The sequence below is a fragment of the Euleptes europaea genome, chromosome 1 (genome assembly GCF_029931775.1).
Source record: "Euleptes europaea isolate rEulEur1 chromosome 1, rEulEur1.hap1, whole genome shotgun sequence".
Classification (NCBI taxonomy): domain Eukaryota; kingdom Metazoa; phylum Chordata; class Lepidosauria; order Squamata; family Sphaerodactylidae; genus Euleptes; species Euleptes europaea.
Window position 1 is genome coordinate 91,895,937 of NC_079312.1, and position 18,106 is coordinate 91,914,042.

The 18,106-nt window shown below is 43.6% G+C and overlaps 1 protein-coding gene across 1 annotated transcript in view; it reads right to left on the bottom strand.

Annotated features, from left to right (window-relative positions):
* Window positions 1-599: 599 nt before the first annotated feature.
* TGFBI (transforming growth factor beta induced) overlaps window positions 600-18,106 on the bottom strand; it is a 52,004-nt gene continuing 34,497 nt past the window's right edge. The window contains exons 9-17 of the mRNA XM_056861397.1: window positions 17,061-17,198; window positions 15,456-15,592; window positions 14,084-14,220; window positions 11,518-11,648; window positions 8,907-9,031; window positions 7,395-7,497; window positions 3,064-3,143; window positions 2,549-2,573; window positions 600-685 (exon numbers count right to left, since the gene is read on the bottom strand). Coding sequence (XP_056717375.1) covers window positions 645-685; window positions 2,549-2,573; window positions 3,064-3,143; window positions 7,395-7,497; window positions 8,907-9,031; window positions 11,518-11,648; window positions 14,084-14,220; window positions 15,456-15,592; window positions 17,061-17,198 — 917 coding nt within the window. The 3' untranslated portion in view covers window positions 600-644. The remainder of the gene's footprint in view (window positions 686-2,548; window positions 2,574-3,063; window positions 3,144-7,394; window positions 7,498-8,906; window positions 9,032-11,517; window positions 11,649-14,083; window positions 14,221-15,455; window positions 15,593-17,060; window positions 17,199-18,106) is intronic.

Genomic DNA, 18,106 nt, shown 5'->3' on the forward strand with positions numbered 1-18,106 from the left:
AATATTTGACAGGTGTTTTAATTTAGGAAAACCTCCCACTGGAGAAAGTTCATATCTCAATGGCAGAGCACAAGCATTGTGTGTATAAAGCCTCAGATTCAAATGCCAACAGGATCTTGGATAGCAGAGCTAGGGAAAAATATTTGCTTAGAGCTGCTACCAGGTAGGCTAGACAACACTGGCTGGCTGGAGATGTCATTTGACTCAGCAGGCAGTTGCTTTGTATGTTCCTTTTCTGACAGCACATCCAAACCTTTGCTTAGTCTTCAACAATGATTAAGTGCTAACCTGAGAAGATTTACATGGACCAGGTGTGCCTTTCAATGACAGTCATTCTTAACTCTTGCACATCTGAAGTTTGGGCTTAAATAGTTTTGGAGATGATGCTCATACTCCAGCCCCCCACCACAAATTCTCAGCTTCAGCTGGGAACAAAATTACCTTTATCAATGGTTTAAATATGTATGGCTTTTATTTTCTCTCCTTCATTTCAATTGGAAAACATGATATTTGTGTAATACTTGGTTTATTAAAAAAGAAACAACAACAGATGAACAACAGAGTCCTTCTTTTCAGCAAACCCAATGATAAAAAACCTTTGGCTAATCCCCTAATTGTGCTTTACGTGTAGAATGGCTTTCACTTTAATGTTTCATCCTTGCTAACAGTCTGGAATACACAGGAGCTGAAAAAAAGAAAAGAAAGCAAATGCAATGAGAAAAGAAACTGCTTAATGATCCCTGTGGGCTACAACTCAAAGGGGATCCTCGCCTCTACTTGAATTAAAACCAATAATCATTATGCTTTCTTCTGTTTCAGTACAGTTCTTTGTAACATTGATTCATTTAATGGAAGTCTGAGTTGCTCTAAGTTGGCTTTAGAATATGCCTACAGTATTGGCTTTGGACACCAAGTCCATGATCGAGGCCTCCTCTGAAGCTGTTGTGCTTCACCGTGTAATTGGATCCTTTAGGGTATAATCTGAAGCTCTGCTGAGCTCTGCTGGGTCCAGAAAGTTGTACCAGAGCAGGGAATACTGTGTGCTTGTTCCTTGGCAGCAGGGAGAATGAATTGGTCCTTGCATCTCTGGGTGTGCACCAAGGCCCTGAGGTGAACACTAAAGTTGCTGATCAGCAGGTGGTAATGAACAGGTAGTGTCCAGATGTGGCAGAATGGATTGTACCATTCAGATATTACAAGTGGAGGGGGGAATCACATTTTTTTAATGCTCCTCCACATAACCAACTCATTGCTAGTAGGAAATTAGGAAATCAGAATTCATAGACTGGGCTACTTTCTCCACGATGGCTTGGTTTTAACATGCAAGGAGTTTTTTAGACTGGGAAGCATTCAGAAATAGCATGTGCCAGCTACAGCCTGCAGTGGTACCATCTGCTCTACCACCCAGGATTCTACCACTTCATTTTGGTGTTGCAGGTGCTTTAAGAACTAGCAGGCAGAAAACAAAAGACTCCTGGGAGAGAACCAGGGTGTGAAACATTCTGCTGCTTCCAGTTGTAGTGGACAAACCATCATATACTATGAGTGATCGAATCACCACTAAGATAGTTGATTGCCCCATGCTGGTTTTGTACGTGTGTGCGAAAGAAAGCCTGTCGATTTATTATTTGGGTTTCTACAGTTTAGGGGGATTCTGGTTTTGCCTCCAACAGGCACTTTAACCATTCAGTGGGCCTGCAGAACTTAACAAGCACTGGCTGAACACTTTGCAAATGATGAAGTACACATGGTAAAAAAAAAGGAGTAGGGGAAAAAAAGAACCCAAAGCTACATCTACTTCCATAAACTCTGAAAATAAATATTTTGAAACCTGGACAATGTATTCTATTTATATCTGTTTAGCTGACAGATCAAAACCACTCCTATACTCATGCCAGGACTATGCACTCATGAGCAAAAATGGAGAGCAGTTTCCATCATCGACCACAACAATATTTGAAGAGGTTGATGACATGACCAAGTAGGAAAGGTACATATTTGGATAGGAAGGGAACGTGTTTGGACAACACAAGTTCCCTGGGTTATATCTAGAAACCATGATCCTTCCCCCCACCAACCTTACTGTACAGTGTCTTCACTACCGGCCAGCTGTTCTGGAGAAAAGGAGGGAAGCATTGAAGATCTGGTCATGTGAATATGGTCAAAAAGGCCCTGTATTGCTACAGCATAATTAGCAATACAACTTTACCTTACTGACTTTTGAAACATATATAAGTCCCCATTCAGAAAATGTAACATATTCCAAATTCAATTCAGGTTCATTGATCTGATTCTATATAGCTGCTCAGCTGCCACTGGCATATACTACATACTATAGCACTGGTAATCACATCTGAAAGGAGGAACATTTCAATTATGCTTGCCAGCTAAAACGAATAAGACCAATTTTCCATAATATTTCAGGCAAGTATGTAACTCGGGAGTAAGAGGACAGGGCAGGGTAGTATGCAAAATAGTATGTACCAACAGATAGCCTATAGGGTAATATATACTTAGGGGAGTCCAGAATCCTGTCAACCTTACTTACCTAGCCGAGCACTCCTCTGAGAAATCTAAAAAGAAAAGAAAAAGATGTTTAATGTGCACTGTTTAACACCCCTCCCCATATTTACATAGCTTATATGGCAAATAAAACAAAAATAAAATAATCTTTCTTTCATGCATACTCATCATGAGATTAAGGACATACTTTGAGCTCACTAGCGCCCCCCCCCGCCCCCGACTTTCTCAGTGTGTAGAATATAACTGATTGAGGAGATACTATGTTTATTTGAACGTGGGATCTACTTTGCCTTGTAATCCACTCTGGTGGCTCAATAGTAGAGCAGATTAATTGCGTGCAGAAGATCTCTGGTTCAGTGCCTGGCATCTCCAGTTAAAGGATCTCAGGTAGGTGGAAACCTGTCCCTTCCTGAGATGCTGGAAAGCTGCTACCAGTCCGAGTAGACCAGCAGTACAACTTGGTATGAGGAAGCTTCAGATGTTTAAAAAGAATTCCTCTTTTAGACACATCCCTAGATGTTGGCTGCGCATGAGGTTTACCTGGGATGTGGCAGAGGCATGCCTGAAGATTTCCATTGCCGGATCTGCGGGCTCATCAGCTCTTTCATTAGGCCTCAAAGCTAAAGGACACAATTCAAACCACCATTAATGAAACATTTATAAATATTTTCTCCTTCCACTAATTAAGAGAGTAGGGGCTATATCAAGTGAGAACCGGGGGTTCCCTGAGTCCCCAAGCCTTCTTTTTCTTTTGTCAGGAGGACCATGGAATGGGCAAGGGGGTTTAAGACTCTTCCCCCCCCCCCCAACTTAAAAAAGCACCGCAGAGCTCAATTCAGGTCCTTATATGGGTTTCGGCCAAGATCTTTACGTTTGTTTCAGTGGTTCATATAGCAAATCTCTGAGGACAATTCAAGATGGAAACCCAGTGTAAATCAGGGGCATCCCATACAGATATTTTAGAAAAAGGGGAAAAAAGAGCTTGGGAGATCATTCATAGAACTCTCAGTATCACGTGTAGTTTGGTCCTAAGATGTATTGTTTTGTCTTAAATATTTGCACTTTGTGTTCATATACTGACACGAACCATCGTGAATACAGGGGGGAGGCTCGATACAAAGGTATACGGTAAAATCAACAGAAGTATTCGGGGAGTAACCCTACAGTAATGCTACAGCATGTACCTTCCTGTCCAAGCAACAAAACATTAAAAAGTTATGTGGAGACCAAGAAAATTCCACATATCATCCTTCATGCTCCCTTAATTTTGGCTTTATGTACAACCTCTCTTCCAGTCAGCTATAATTATACCAACACTGGTATCAAGGACAATGGGAAAGGAGCCAGCTGCAATCTGCCAGCATTTGATGGCAAAGAGGAAAAGTGTGGTGCTTGCCTCTGGTCAGCAAAAAAGGAGTCTTGGTCTATAGGGATGTATATCATCTGGCAGGGTTGGGGGCGCTTGTTTTGGCATGAAAGAAGATTCAGTCAAGAAGTGGCAGAGGGGAAGAAGGCTCAGATGACAGGGACAAGGTGTGTGCAGTTTTTGGCAGGCAAGATGTTCAAGGCTGTCACAGAGATTAGAACATCAAAGGGGATTTTTAGAAGCTAGCTACTAGTGTGTTACTGCACTCCCAACGCTGAGCTTTTTTGGAACAAAACACAGAATGCAGCTAAATGGCATCTGTTATTTAGGATGCCTAACTCACTGGAATTTAAGGCCCCTAGACTAAATGTTATAGTTTTAACAACCATTCATAGAGCTACACGATGGACAGACGTCTGTGCAGGGAGTGGTTTATCTTAAAGGTTTACCAGGAGATTTGAGTAGATTTTAAGCATGCAAACTGGAACTCCATAGAATAGGTTGCTGCTCTCCACTATCCAGCCGGTGTGTAAAGTCCACATGGGCTGCCGCGTATATGAACTGGGCCATACAAACCATGATTGTAACCTCAAAATTATTTAGCAGAGGGGCTGTGGCTGAGTGGTAGAGCATCTGCTTGGCATGCAGAAGGTCCCAAGTTCAATCCCTGGCATCTCCAGTTAAAGGGACTAGGAGAGTAGGTGATGTGAAAGACCTTTGCCTGAGGCCCTGGAGAGCTGCTGCCAGTCTGAGTAGACAATACTGACTTGGATGGGCCAAGGGTCTGATTCAGTAGAAGGCAGCTTCATGTGTTCATGTATGCTGAAGCAAAATTATTTATGCTGAAGCAATCTTACCTTAAAGCTTTGAATGTTTTATATACGAGAATATGTATTTTCTGGTCAATGGCTGTAATAACAGTAAAAGTAAAGTACCTTAAAGCCATCACAAGGGGCTCCAATTGCACAACTAAGGCCCAAGGCAAGCTCTGCGGCAGTATCGCACTGTAGTGTGCCAAGGGGTCAAAGCAGGCAGGAAAGGATTTGTGCAGACTCTCTCTAATTAAACAACTTTGTTTCTACAAGGCACAAACTCAGGATACTACGAGAACAGATCTAGGTGCACTATGCAAAATAAACAGAAGGATGGTTACTAAGGTACTTACAATCCATGATATATATGATTGGAGATTCCAAGATGGCGACCAGCATGCAGCTGTGTTATGTTTTCACGCCGGAGTTTTAGACTACACAAGGATTCTAAGGGAGCCTCTGCAGATTCTACTTCTACCAGTGGTTCTCAACCTGTGGGTCGCAGCATGTTTTCTGGGGGGTCGCCGCCACTGTCCTGGGACAGCCCCCATCCCGGGCTGTCCAGGACTAACCCAGACGCCCCGTAACCCTGATCCGTCCACGAGGGCAGGGAAGACCCCAAGCAGAGAGGCGAGGAACCGGCCCACTGACAGCCGGAAGGAGCTGGGCTGCAGAGAGGCGGCGGCGCGCAGCCGCACACCAGCTGTAGCCCCACCGCCCAGCTGAGAGGCTGGTGGGCCCGCTCTGGGCGCGGGCGCGGCTGCGCCAGGCGGATGACGCAGCGGGATGTGTGGGAGGCCAAGGAAGCTCCCCTGGCTCGGCCCGTTCAGGTCTCGGAGGAGAAGAGGACGGTCCCCCTTGAGGCCGCCCGAGGGTCCCCCCCAGCCCTCCATGTGTTCCATTCCCCCGGCTTCCGCGCTTCCGCCGGGGGGTCCCCCCCAGCCCTCCCCGTACTCCATTCCCCCGGCCTGCGTGCTTGCTGCGCTGCCGCCAGAGTGTCCCCCCCCAGCCCTTCCCGTACTCCATTCCCCCGGCCTGCGTGCTTGCTGCGCTGCCGCCAGAGTGTCCCCCCCCCAGCCCTCCCTGTGCTCCATTCTCCCGGCCTGCACGCTTGCCGCGCTGCGGCCGGAGGGTCCCCCCCTCCTTGTGCTCCATTTCCTGGTCGCGCGCTTGCTGCGCTGCGGCCAGAGGGTCCCCCCCAGCCCTCCCTGTGTATGTGTGTGTGTGCTCGAGATCCCCGGGCCGCTGGCGAGTGCGTGTGTGTGTGTGTGTGGGGGGGGAAGCCTCCCTCCCTCTCCTTCCTTTTTATTTTTTTCCTTCCTTTCCTCTTTCCTTCCTTCCTTCCCTTCTTTCCCTTTTCTTCCTTCATTTCTTTTCTTCCTTTCCCTCCTTCCCTTCTTTCCTTCCTTCTGTTCCTTCTCTTCCCCCCTGCATAGCCTCTGCTAGGTTTGCAAACCTCCAGGTGGTGGCTGGAGACCTGGCAACCCTAGCCTCTCCCCCCCCACACGCCGGGAGATCAATGCCTGGTATGGCCCCCGAATGATGTTATAAATGTGCAAATGGCCCTTGGCAGGAAAAAGGTTCCCCACCCCTGCCTTAATGTAATCAGGTAAAACCAGCCCAAAGCATAAAAATGTCACCATGCTCGCCTTCCGAGTTTTAATTCCATTTGCCTCTACATATCTCTGCGAGAGTGGATTTTCAATGCTTCTTCATATCAAAACAAAGACAAGAAACAGACTAAATGTTGAGGATGACATGAGGTTGGCTTTAACAAACACTCAGCCACGAAATTTGAAGCTGGTTACCCAGACGCAAGCACAACCATCACATTAAATGTTAATTAATTATTTAATGAAATTAATTAATTAAATATTACATTGGAATTATATTTTGAAAAATCTATTTGTATTATGTTTTCTTTATCCTATTGAAAATGTCATTTATGGCTTTATTATGCAAATGTGGCAGGGGTCGCAGGTTACTTGGCAATTGTAAAAGGGGGTCACGACTCGAAAAAGGTTGGGAACCACTGAATCTATACAGAGTGCTCCACACACATAAGCAAGTCTCTGGACTTCGCCCAGGGAAGACCTACAAAGTATCTCTTATGTGCACAAGACCAAATTACTGTTGAAGGAAATAATGATTTATGGTATAGTATAATCAGGTTTGTATTTTCCTCCCAACATCTTCAGCCAACAGGTATAAAAGTGCCTGCACTGCTTTCCTAAGTTTCACCTTTGAAAAGTCAACTTTCCTTTATCCCTTAGAAGCTCCTTGATCCATTGAACTTGTGCAGCATACATCTAATGTTTGAGGGATATAAGGACTGAAACAAATCTTGCCACTGACAATGTAGCCTTGGGATCCCTGTCACTTAGTAAAAAAAGGCATTATGTCAGACACAGAGGCAATAGATTTATATGTCAAAAGGGGAGAGATGAAAAGTCAACTGAAGAATGTTGATGTTGCATGCCTGCCCCACTGGAATGAATGAGGAATTTGGAGGCAAACAGTAGTGTTTCTCAGGAAGATAAGAATTACTTGCTTATTTCCTTCTGCAGAGGAAATGAACTCCCTTGCACAAACAGGCATTTTACTGGTGTTGTACAATGCTGATGTCCTTAACAACTAAGACTACAAAACCTGGGAAGGAGAATCCAATTTACAGTGAATCCAATTTAACCTACCTGGTGGCTGTAAAACTGTATTCACGGCATAAATCACTCCATTAGTAGCCATAATGTCTGCCTCGGCAACAGGCTCCTTATTGACATTTATTACGTTTCTTTTCTGATGTTAAAAAGGACAAAAAAGGTAGGGAAAATGATCAGGCAATATACATAAGCAGAAAGGTAAAAAAACAAGAAATGTTGTAGAAGATACAAATATCTACCAATTATCTACCCTATACAGACAGCATTTTTAAGAACTCTTGCAGAAGCCTCTAGATAACTACCATCCCACCACCTATGGAGCATTAGGTTACGACTGTCAACAGCATGTTCTAAACTTCTGAAGACTGGAAAGAGCCAGTGAAACACAGTGATTAGAGTGCTTGATTAAGATTTGGGAGATACAGATGCAAATCCCTACGCTACCATGCTGGGCAAGCCACAAACTCTCTGCCTAACCTACCTCACAGGGTGGTTGTGAGGATAACTTGGAAGGAACTATGCAAGCTGCTTTGGGTTCCCACTGGGGAAAAATGTGAGGTATAAATGAAGTAATAAAAAGCAAGCAAGCTAATATGGCCATATCACATACATCATGTTGGGGGGCACGGGATAAAGGGGCAGAGTTAGCACTGTTTCCTAATCACGCCCACTGGAATTTCTTATCCAGCATGGCACTAGATTCCTGGCTTTGCATTCCTCTCACCCCAGGGGTCTTCAGATGACAACTTGCACCTTGGCTTCTATCAGAGAATAGGGTAAGAGATAAGGTGCAGGGCTCAAACGTATTTTGCAACAGAAGCCTTGCGAGACCTCTGCCCCCTCCACTGCCAAGAGAAGCCAGGAAGAGCCACTATGTGCTTGAATTGGGGATTACCCGACAAGAGAAATCAGGCGAGGAGATTAGGAAAAGGTGTGCAGACCTTCTCTTCCTGGTCCCAGTAGAATCTTAGGAGACAAACACATAAGAAAGGCCATGCTGGATCAGACCAAGGTCCGTCAAGTCCAGCAGCCTGTTCACACAGTGGCCAACCAGGTGCCTCTGGGAAGCCCACAGACAAGATGACTGCAGCAGCATTGACCTGACTGTGTTCCGAAGCACCTAATATAATAGGCATGCTCCTCTGATCCTGGAGATTTTTTGCTACTCAATATTAAGAATAGCTGCATTCTTTTTCTGTTCTGCTGATTTTTTTTTTAACAAAAACGCACTCCTGCAATCATGAAATCAGCAGGAGAGGAAACAAGAAATCAAAATATTTTATTCAACAATAAGAAAGACTGTCCACTTTTCAAGGTATTTGTGAAAGATCAGCCCAGTAATGTCTTGCTTCAGACATCTGGGATGGAAAACAGATTGCTCCTGACACGAGAGTTTAATGTTTCCTCGGGTTCCATATGGCAACGTTCAATCAGTTGGGCCCTTGCGGTTCCATTTGGGTGGAAGGGATGTAAATTTGGAAGCTGCTCTTGAAAGTGCATTAGAATGGAGCGATTGAGCACAAAATTAAAAAAAAAAGGACTTACAGTGCTGACTTCAAGTTTATCACCCTGCAGAGATTTCAGCCGTACAACAGCACCAACTGCTCCACTAACCAATATTTCATCTCCAATGTGATACTTCAGAAGGTTGGCAAGTTCTTTCGCATTGCCTGGGGAGGAAAAGTCAACAAGCGTGCATGCATTTTTATAGCTTCTTTCCCATGTTTCATGATACCTTAGAAAGAAACTAAAACGCCAAACAGCAATCTTGTGTATTGAGTTCAGCAGTTTGGAAGGGGGGAAAAATGCAAAACTGTTTCCTCTCCCACTAAAAACATGCAGCTGATCCACAGAAGTGAATACATCCTTGTTTCTCGATAGTACCGATTTCCAGATTCTCTTGGATGCCAGTAAGTTTTCCTTCCTGCTAATCAACTGCTGCTTGGCACATGCCTGCTGAAGCATGACGTTTAGCTGAAGGAAGGACTACAATACTGAGACATCATTGGATTTAGCAGCTGAAGGGCAAGTATGAACGATCTGCAGAAACAGACTTTTACGGAAACCACGTTCACGCTCAGTGCACAAGTTCAAGTGAATATGTAGAGGTGAGTACGGTCCCGCATGCGGTCCCCTGACTCCCTCCCCTCCCCCCACTCGTTGTCCATGTAATTTGGTGACTGAACAGAATGATGAGTAAAGACACTCGATTCCGGATTTCACATCAAACACTTGATTCCGGATTTCACAAAGGGAAAACAAAGAATTTCAGGCTCTTTTGCCTTAACTGTGGCGGAGACTTTACTTTTGCTCAGCTGCCAATAGAAACCTAACCATGTTGAAGGTTATCTGCCTTTAGGCACAGATATCATCTATATCACTTTAAGTGGTCACATACAGTGGCCTCCCTTGGTTGTTCCTGAGGATTATTTGGAGCAAATGGTAATGAACTCATTGGCCAGTTTCATCTACCGTTCACTCAGCTGGGGTCTCCCCTTCTTGAAGACAGACCATGTATTTACAGATCTTTTCTTCTGTAATTGACAGTGGGAATCTAACTGGAATTGAATCATAGCTATTATATGGATCTAAGCCCCTTTTAAATCGGTAGTAAATACTACCCAAACAAAATTTAATTCACAGTCAGTCTAGTAAGACTCCTGTGGATTTTCGCCTCTAGAAACACAACCCAACTTTCATACATCACACAGACCATCCCAGAATCCAGCAGACTTTCAATTCTCAAATAATGTTCCAATACCATGTTTGCTTATGGCATAACAACTAAATAAGCACCAGTTTTATGATTTGTGGAATACCTGTTACATTAACCATCAAGAAATAAAACTGCTTAAATCCGAAGTCTCAGCCAGCTTCTTCCTTCTTTCTCCCCCTCTTGCACAAGTCAGCTATAGATTCCCACCAACTGTGATTCACCGTTTCTAAAACCATAAGCTAAATATTTTGCTTATGAAGTTCAACAACATTTCAACTGTTCACATCTGGGACGTTTCAGTTCCACAGCTGCTTATGGTGGTTACAAATCAGTTATGAAATATTTGTGCATTAAGCAACAGAACAAATGTGCAGACTGCTGCGCAGCGAACATAAAAGGATAACCAGCTCCCGGAAGCTAATACCGCGCTTTGATGTCACAGATTGGTTGGGCTTTAGCCAATGAAAAGACATTGCTCTCAACCAACTCATATTCCTTCCAAGCCACAACTATATTCAAACTCAGGAGACAGAATGTTTCAGCATTTACATGATTGAACATAACCACATACTTATGCCGAATAGAGCAACAAGCTGGCGCTTTTTCAAATGGTTTGGTACTTATGACCATTTGGTCTTTACCTGTACTAACCCGACTGGCATACAGTTAGAAGAAGAAGAGTTGGGTTTTATATGCCAATTTCCTCTACTTTTTAAGGAGAATCAAACCAGCTTACAATCTCCTTCCCTTCCTCTCCCCACAACAGACACCTTGTGAGGTGGGTGGGGCTGAGAGAGATCTAAGAGAGCTGTGACTAGCCCATGGTCACCCAGCTGGCTTCATGTGTAGGCGTGAGGAAACCAACCCGGTTCACTAGATTAGAATCCGTCGCTCATGTGGAGAAGTGGGGAATCAAACCCGGTTCTCCAGATTAGAGTCCACCGCTCCTAACCACTGCACCAGACAGTTACTGCTGTCTATGATTCCTCTAACACCTGCAGTATTATCTGTACCTACATAGACAGATATATACATACATAATCTCTCAGTGTCTTTATTCAAGAAATAGTTGCTCTTCACCTATTTTCCCTAATTCTCAGTTACGGAAAACATAATTTCCTAGAAGGTGTCAGGGTCATTAGACGTTCTGCTGAATGAATTTGTTTGTTAGCCTTATTGGGTGCCACTGTTGGGCAAAAATTTGGCACAGAAACATCACAAATAAAATAAAGGTTGTATTCAATCCAACCACAAGACTGATGTATTTTAGATGAAGTGACGACGGCAGCATTTTGTGCATACTTTTCCTGACAGCGTCTGTGGAAAACTGAAATGCTGCAACCTGTTTGAGTGTACGAAGTGCTAGAAACCTATTTATTCAAATAGTCAGCACATCTTCATACCATCCACGGCCAGTGAGATCTATGGACATTTAGTTACCCATAAGTTTGTTCAGCTCTCCCTGCGGCACGGCTTGGAAAGCTTCATTTGTTGGCGCAAATACCGTGAAGGATCTTGGCCTGTTCAGTGTTTCTGTAAGGCCTGCAGATTGGATGGCGGCCACTAAGGTGCTGTAAAACATGCACACAAACACACACAAAAACCTTTGTAAGTATCATTTGTTCAAGTCCACACCCAACTTTTTTTTTGGGGGGGGGGAAGGATAATTATACATAAGTATTTTTTCAAAAACTAGTAACAATGTTTCAATGAAATACAAAAGCCTCCAATCTAAAGCTTCATGTGTGTTACAACATGTACATGAACTTTCCGAGTACTCAGATCTTTTTCAATTGATTTCATTTGAGGATGCAACTCTGTTCAGGTAAACTTTTCAGTCGAGCTCCTGCACTTGCAATAAATTGTTGGTCCAGGTGAAGAGTTCCTTCCTTCCTTTATACCCTGCCTTTCTCTCCAGTGGGGATCCAAAATGGCTTGCGTTGTTCTCCTCTCCTCCATTTTACCCTCACAACAATGCTGTGAGGTAGGCAAGGCTGAGAGTGCGTGACCGGCCCAAGGTCATCCAGCAAGCTTATAGGGTAGAGTGAGAATTCCAACCTGGGTCTCCCAGATCCAACACTACACGGACTTGCTTAGAGGTAACATGGGTTCAAAATTTCAGCTCAGTGAAGAACTCAGTAGGGGCAAACTTAGTCATCTCTACCTCTAAGTAGGAGGTCCTCAACTGTAAAAACGGAATCAATATCGACTCACTAACCTGCCTTCGTTCTTGGTGAGGATAAAAGTATTATAGGGGATTTAAATGCATTCCTAAGGAGTGTTACTCCAGTCTAAGCCCATTCATTTCAATAGGCTTAGACTGGAACAACTCTCCTTAGGAATGCACTGTTAATGTCTACTTAAATTACAGAAGTAATCGTTGATTCACTGATTTTCCTGCATGAATATGGGAACCATATCTTCTTTTAGTCTCAGTCCTAATCCAATCATTATAGGACATGAAATTTTTCCAAAATGAAAGTATTTTTACTCCATATTCAAACAAAAGTTAAGTTTAACATCGTGAAACAGGATTTCATACAAAAGCCCAGAATTAATCTAAAAGCCTGCTGCCTATTCCATTATGACATAAAGGTGAAGTAGGGAGATGCTCATTCAGAAGTCTCTCTAGCAATATGAACACTCTGGAGCCAGAATTTTACCCAATAGGACTTCTGATATTTTCCTCTATAACAAAGAACATAGCAAAGGCCCTGCTGGATCCAACTGGTGGTCCATTTAGTCAAGCAAACTGCTTTATAAAATAGCCAAGCTGTTGCCCTGGAGAGCCCACAAACAGGATACAGAGGCCAAAGCCTTCCCCTGATGTTGCCCCCCAACAGGTGTATTCAGAGGTTTGCTGCTTCTGCATATGAAGGTTACTCTGACCATAGCCACTGAAGGACCTATCTATCCTCCATTAATCTGCCTGAAGCTGTGCATGTTCACTGTGATCACTATGCCCGCTGGCTACGAATTCCACAAGACTGAGATTCCTGGAGCAAAAGACTTCAACACTTAGCCTCAACCCTCCATCTATAATACTGACATACTTCACAGAGATGTTACAATTGCAGGTATCATGAGTGGAAATCTATGCAGCACCAGTGCAAGAGGTTTTTCCTATCTCCCCCTTCCCCTGTGAGCACTGAAATGCAGAGGCCCTCCCTTCTGGAAACAGAGCACCCCCTCTTTTCCTGTGCTCCCAGGTTATCTTCAATTCTTAACCATTCCAACTTTTTGAAGACTTTTCTTCTTGGCCAGACATAATGCCTTACCCCTTCAATGAATTAATTGGCAGATTTTTGAAAACCCCAGTCGAACAGAGAGTCCGCCCGTGTGGAAAGGCAAAGTCAGAAACACTTATCCATTTTTTATTCAGTTGTGATTCATATTCTTCTATAAGATCTTTGATTACTCCATTGATTTCACACTTTCCTGTATGTTCTCGTGACTACCACTTAATCTATTTGCTGTCTGGTAATGATAAGGCTGTTACCCTATCCATAGTTTACTACTTAACAGCCGCTTTGAAGATACGCCGAAAGTTATAATCAAGTTACGCCTAAATGCTCATTTGCATGCAGGCGCTCTTTTTGCACTGGACTGGAAATGCTGAGGGCCTCTATGGATAAAAAACCCCACGTAACGTAGGTGGCTGCAGCAAGGAGAGGAAAGCGAGTGAAACTGGCTTGGTCTGCTACCCCTTCTGTCAATCTCGTCTGGCATGAGAGCCTCGGAAGTACTGCTGGAAGAAGAGACAGGAGGGAGATTTCACTCGCTTTCCCATCGTCATTGCAGCCCCATTTGTTGAATGGCTTTTCTTTCATGCAGGTCTGTCAAGCCTTGGCCTTACCTTTTTTGAGGGCTCAACTAGCTGCTGGTGGAAGGGGGAGGTGGAGAAAAGTCTGTGTGTCTTTTTTGTCCACGTGAGTTCTGCAGCATCGGTGCTTTGGAGGCTTCTGGGGGGGGGGGGAAAGGGGCAATAGCAAGGGAAAAAATTCACCTGAAACGATCATCTGCTTTGAGAACATCCATAACATTTCCAATGGGGGGAGTCAAAATCTTATCCACAGTGAACAAGGTGCCAAATCGTCCTCTTTTGTCATGGGCTGCAATGCAGACATTTTCTATGCAGAGATTCTACAAGAAAGATTACATTTTAATTACAGTGTGGCTATGACCGATTTTTAAATGATTGCTCCTGTGTGGAAAACAAGAGCAGATCAGGGCTCATTTTGTGTTTCCTGAAAGCATCCGAACACGGACTGTCTACCCAAGTAGTAACTCTGCAATCAAGACCAACAGGTTACCCTCTGGGTGGTATTCAAGTGACAATACTCAGTATCACTGAATCAACTCTATGTCATTTGAAAAACTTCCCCTTTGAGTCAGAAACAGGTAAAGTGCAGAATTTTCTGGGAGAAGATCAGGATTGAAATCCTTGTACTATCATGAAGTCCACTGACTGATTTTGCACTTAGCCTTCCATATAATATTATTGTAAGGGTAAAAAATATTTGTGCGTCACCTCATTAAGGTTATTTATTTGTTGGACTTATATCTCACCCTCTATACCGGCCGAAGCTGAGCCCTGGGCAGCTTACAACCATCAAGGTATCATAAAATACAATAAAAATACAATAATTAAATACTGATTTAAAAGCCAACAACTCTAGATTCAAAATCAAACAGGCACTCATTTTTTGGCACACGGGGCCAAAGCCAGGCCCAAAGAAACTAGCCTAACAGCTACTATTTTTATAACCCACATGCTGCTGTGGACTCTTTTAGGAAGGCTAGAGTACAAATGGAGGAGCCCCGTGGCGCAGAGTGGTAAGCTGCAGTACTGCAGTCCAAGCTCTGCTCACGACCTGAGTTCGATCCCGACAGAAGTTTCAGGTAGCCGGCTCAAGGCTACCTTCCATCCTTCTGAGGTCAGTCAAATGAGTACCCAGCTTGCTGGGGGTAAAGGGAAGATGACTGAGGAAGGCACTGGCAAACCACCCCGTAAACAAAGTCTGCCTAGTAAACGTCAGGATGTGACATCACCCCATGGGTCAGGAATGACCCGGTGCTTGCACAGGGGACCTTTACTTTTACCTAGAGTACAAATGTGATAGGACAGACTGACGTATCAAGGTATAAACTCCATGCTGATACTTCTATGGAGTTGAGCTATATTTGTTTTTTTGAGAGCTGTCAGGGAATGTTTCAAAGACACATGATGTAGCAACCTTGTCTGGGGCTTGTCAGGACCCAGGCAGGATACCTCCTGAGGCTCCTATGGATGCTGCTTTGAATTTCATGGGTAGAAGAAAGACGGGAGAGGAAGCCAATAAATAAGTCAAGGGGGAGGTGATTTGGCGGGAACGTACATTGCGGTAGACAAACACTCGCAGCTGCTTGCCACTTAGCGTTTCTAGCTTCTGTCCATGGTAAAGGTACTTGGAGGAAAGCTGGTCTTTAACAATGTGATCCAGGAGCAGGTTCCTGTCTGCAGAAGGAGTGTGATCTGCAACACAAAGTAAGATCAGGAGGCCTCAATTTACAACAACAGAAATAAAATCGCTCTAGAAGGAATGGTCCGAAAACACCAACCAAACAAGGGAAAGAATAAAATTATACTTTTGCCCAATGCTTTCCTTTTAAAACACAGCCAGTAGAGAAACTAAGTCTGCCCCCGCACCTATATCGGGGAGGTTATACATGAGTAAAGACATCTTGCAGATGGAAAACTTGTGAGGGGGGGGCTAGTCTCGATGTATAATTCTGATATTTTATATTAAAAAGAGCTCAGATTTGTGACAGAAAACATTTCATTAATACTATTCTTGCCTTACTTAATTTAGCCAAAGTTCAGAAAATATTTACAATCTAATTATCTTTAAAATGGAAGAGGAAAAAATATTGGTCAACGTCCCCCCCTATTTTTTTTGGGTGATACAGGCCATCTTCCCTGTAGCTTATGGCTCAATCACAATTACTATATTCTTCCATTGCCCTGCCACCTTCCAAAATAATATAAGTGAACAGTAATTCCAGAGGGACAACAGTGGTAGTCTTCTTGTCACAAAACAAACACAAAAGAGTGTTGTGGCACTTAATGGCTCACTGAGGGCCTAACCCCACATTACAAAGTCTTCCCTTCCCCACATGTCCACCTCAGTTCATGCAGGGGTTATGACAACTTTGTAACATGTCACTAGGCCCTGAGTACTGATATCTAAGTACTCTGTCTACTCTCTGAGTACTCTATCTAAAGCCAGCTGAACCTAATGCTAGGCAGACCTTGGCAGGACCCAAATGTAACAAATGCGGAGTGTTTCTTTACTTTGGTAGAGAACCCAACTTGCTGTTAGTGCCACTAAGGAAATAAGTACAACCACCATGCTGGTTATATGTATTTTCCCCCAGCGGGGTTACTAGCAATGTCAGGGAAGGAATGCACAGTAGGGAAATGGCATGGAAGAGGCCCCTTATGCACAGGGATAGCTTGTGTGGTGGTTCACTTGGAGGACTACAGTTTCCTAAGTGCTGCTAAGGGTGGGAAAGAGGGTTTGGTGCCTTCAGCAAAGGGCACAAGAAGGCAGTCACGGAGGCACCAGGGCTGCTCTTGCAGCACTGCGTTGGTACAAAACTACCGCATAATTAGCACAACCCTGCACCAGCATGCAATGTCATCATCTGCAGCCACCTGGTAATTCCTCCTTAGTAGTACCACCAGTGTCTCCTTTGCTACCTCCTGATGCCCTCCAGAAAATATTCCAAATCCCTTCCCCCACCCCCATCAGTAGTGGTCAGTAAATGCAATCCTCCCAGCAAAGAGCCAGGAGTCGTCCTTGTGCAAGAAGGAACTGCTTTGAAATGAAGAAGACGTGAGCACCGACCACCAACAGAGGTGCCCCCTTCTAAGCCCTTTGATTTCAATGGACACAGAAGGGTGTAACTCTGCTCAGGATAGAAGAATTTCCAAAGTTTACCTTTGTAGAATGAGTTGGTCGGGGCAAGAAGCGTCAGCCGTTCATTTCCGGTGAGGTGTGAACTGAGGCCAGCTTGTCTAAAAAGGCCAATGGCTGTTGAGACTTCGGATTCCTCTCCCAATTCCAACAAAGTTTTAGCTTGATTTTTTAAAAGCAAAAAGTTAAAATTATTTGAGGTATAAGAAATTATTGAGGAAGTATTAATCTATGAATAACCACAGAAGGTGAAAGAATTACAGTTGTCAAGTGAAAAGACTTATTAAACATGAATTTTCAATGCTATATGTGTATTTTAAAAACAAAACAAACCATTCACAGCTCTAATGAGTTATTTCTCACTTTCAATTGTTCCAATGAAGAGGCTGAAACTATTCAACATGTTTTCTTCCGATGCCCCTTTTATCAATCGCTACATTTAACATTTTTAAATCCTATTTTAACCCAGATTGTGAGATTCCCTAATTACCAAATGGTTCTCACTCTTCTCAATAATCAGGATTATAATATTACAGAAGCTGCGCCTAATTTCCTTGTCGGCATGACTGCAATTCGGTTGGCCTAAAATAGCTCTTCAGTGTGTTACTGTATTAGCTAAATGTTTTCTCTTTTTTATGCCAATAAAGGTACTTGATTGATTGAACTGAGAATAGCTTTCTAATGAATTTGAGATTCCATAGACTGGGGGTAAGTCTCTGCAAAATGGTTAAACGTCATCATCATCTATTCCTAACGCACTTTAGAGTCTGTGAGGACAGGAAAAAAAGATACTTTTATGTAAAATCCACCTTAAAGTATCTTGCTAATGCTAGGGCACATACTATCAAATCACACATATTGGTGGGCTGTCATGGAAACAAGTGGCTAAGGGACAAACTTACGCAGATGCATGTAATAAAACCCCAGTGTGCCATTTTTGTAATAAATAAATGAGGACAGGGTATTTTTGTGCAGAGCAACAGAAGGAGAAAGGGGGCATTATTATTTTCCTTGCCACTACTTTTTCCACTGAAACGCTCTCTACCACTTAAGCCCCCCCCCCCCCTGCC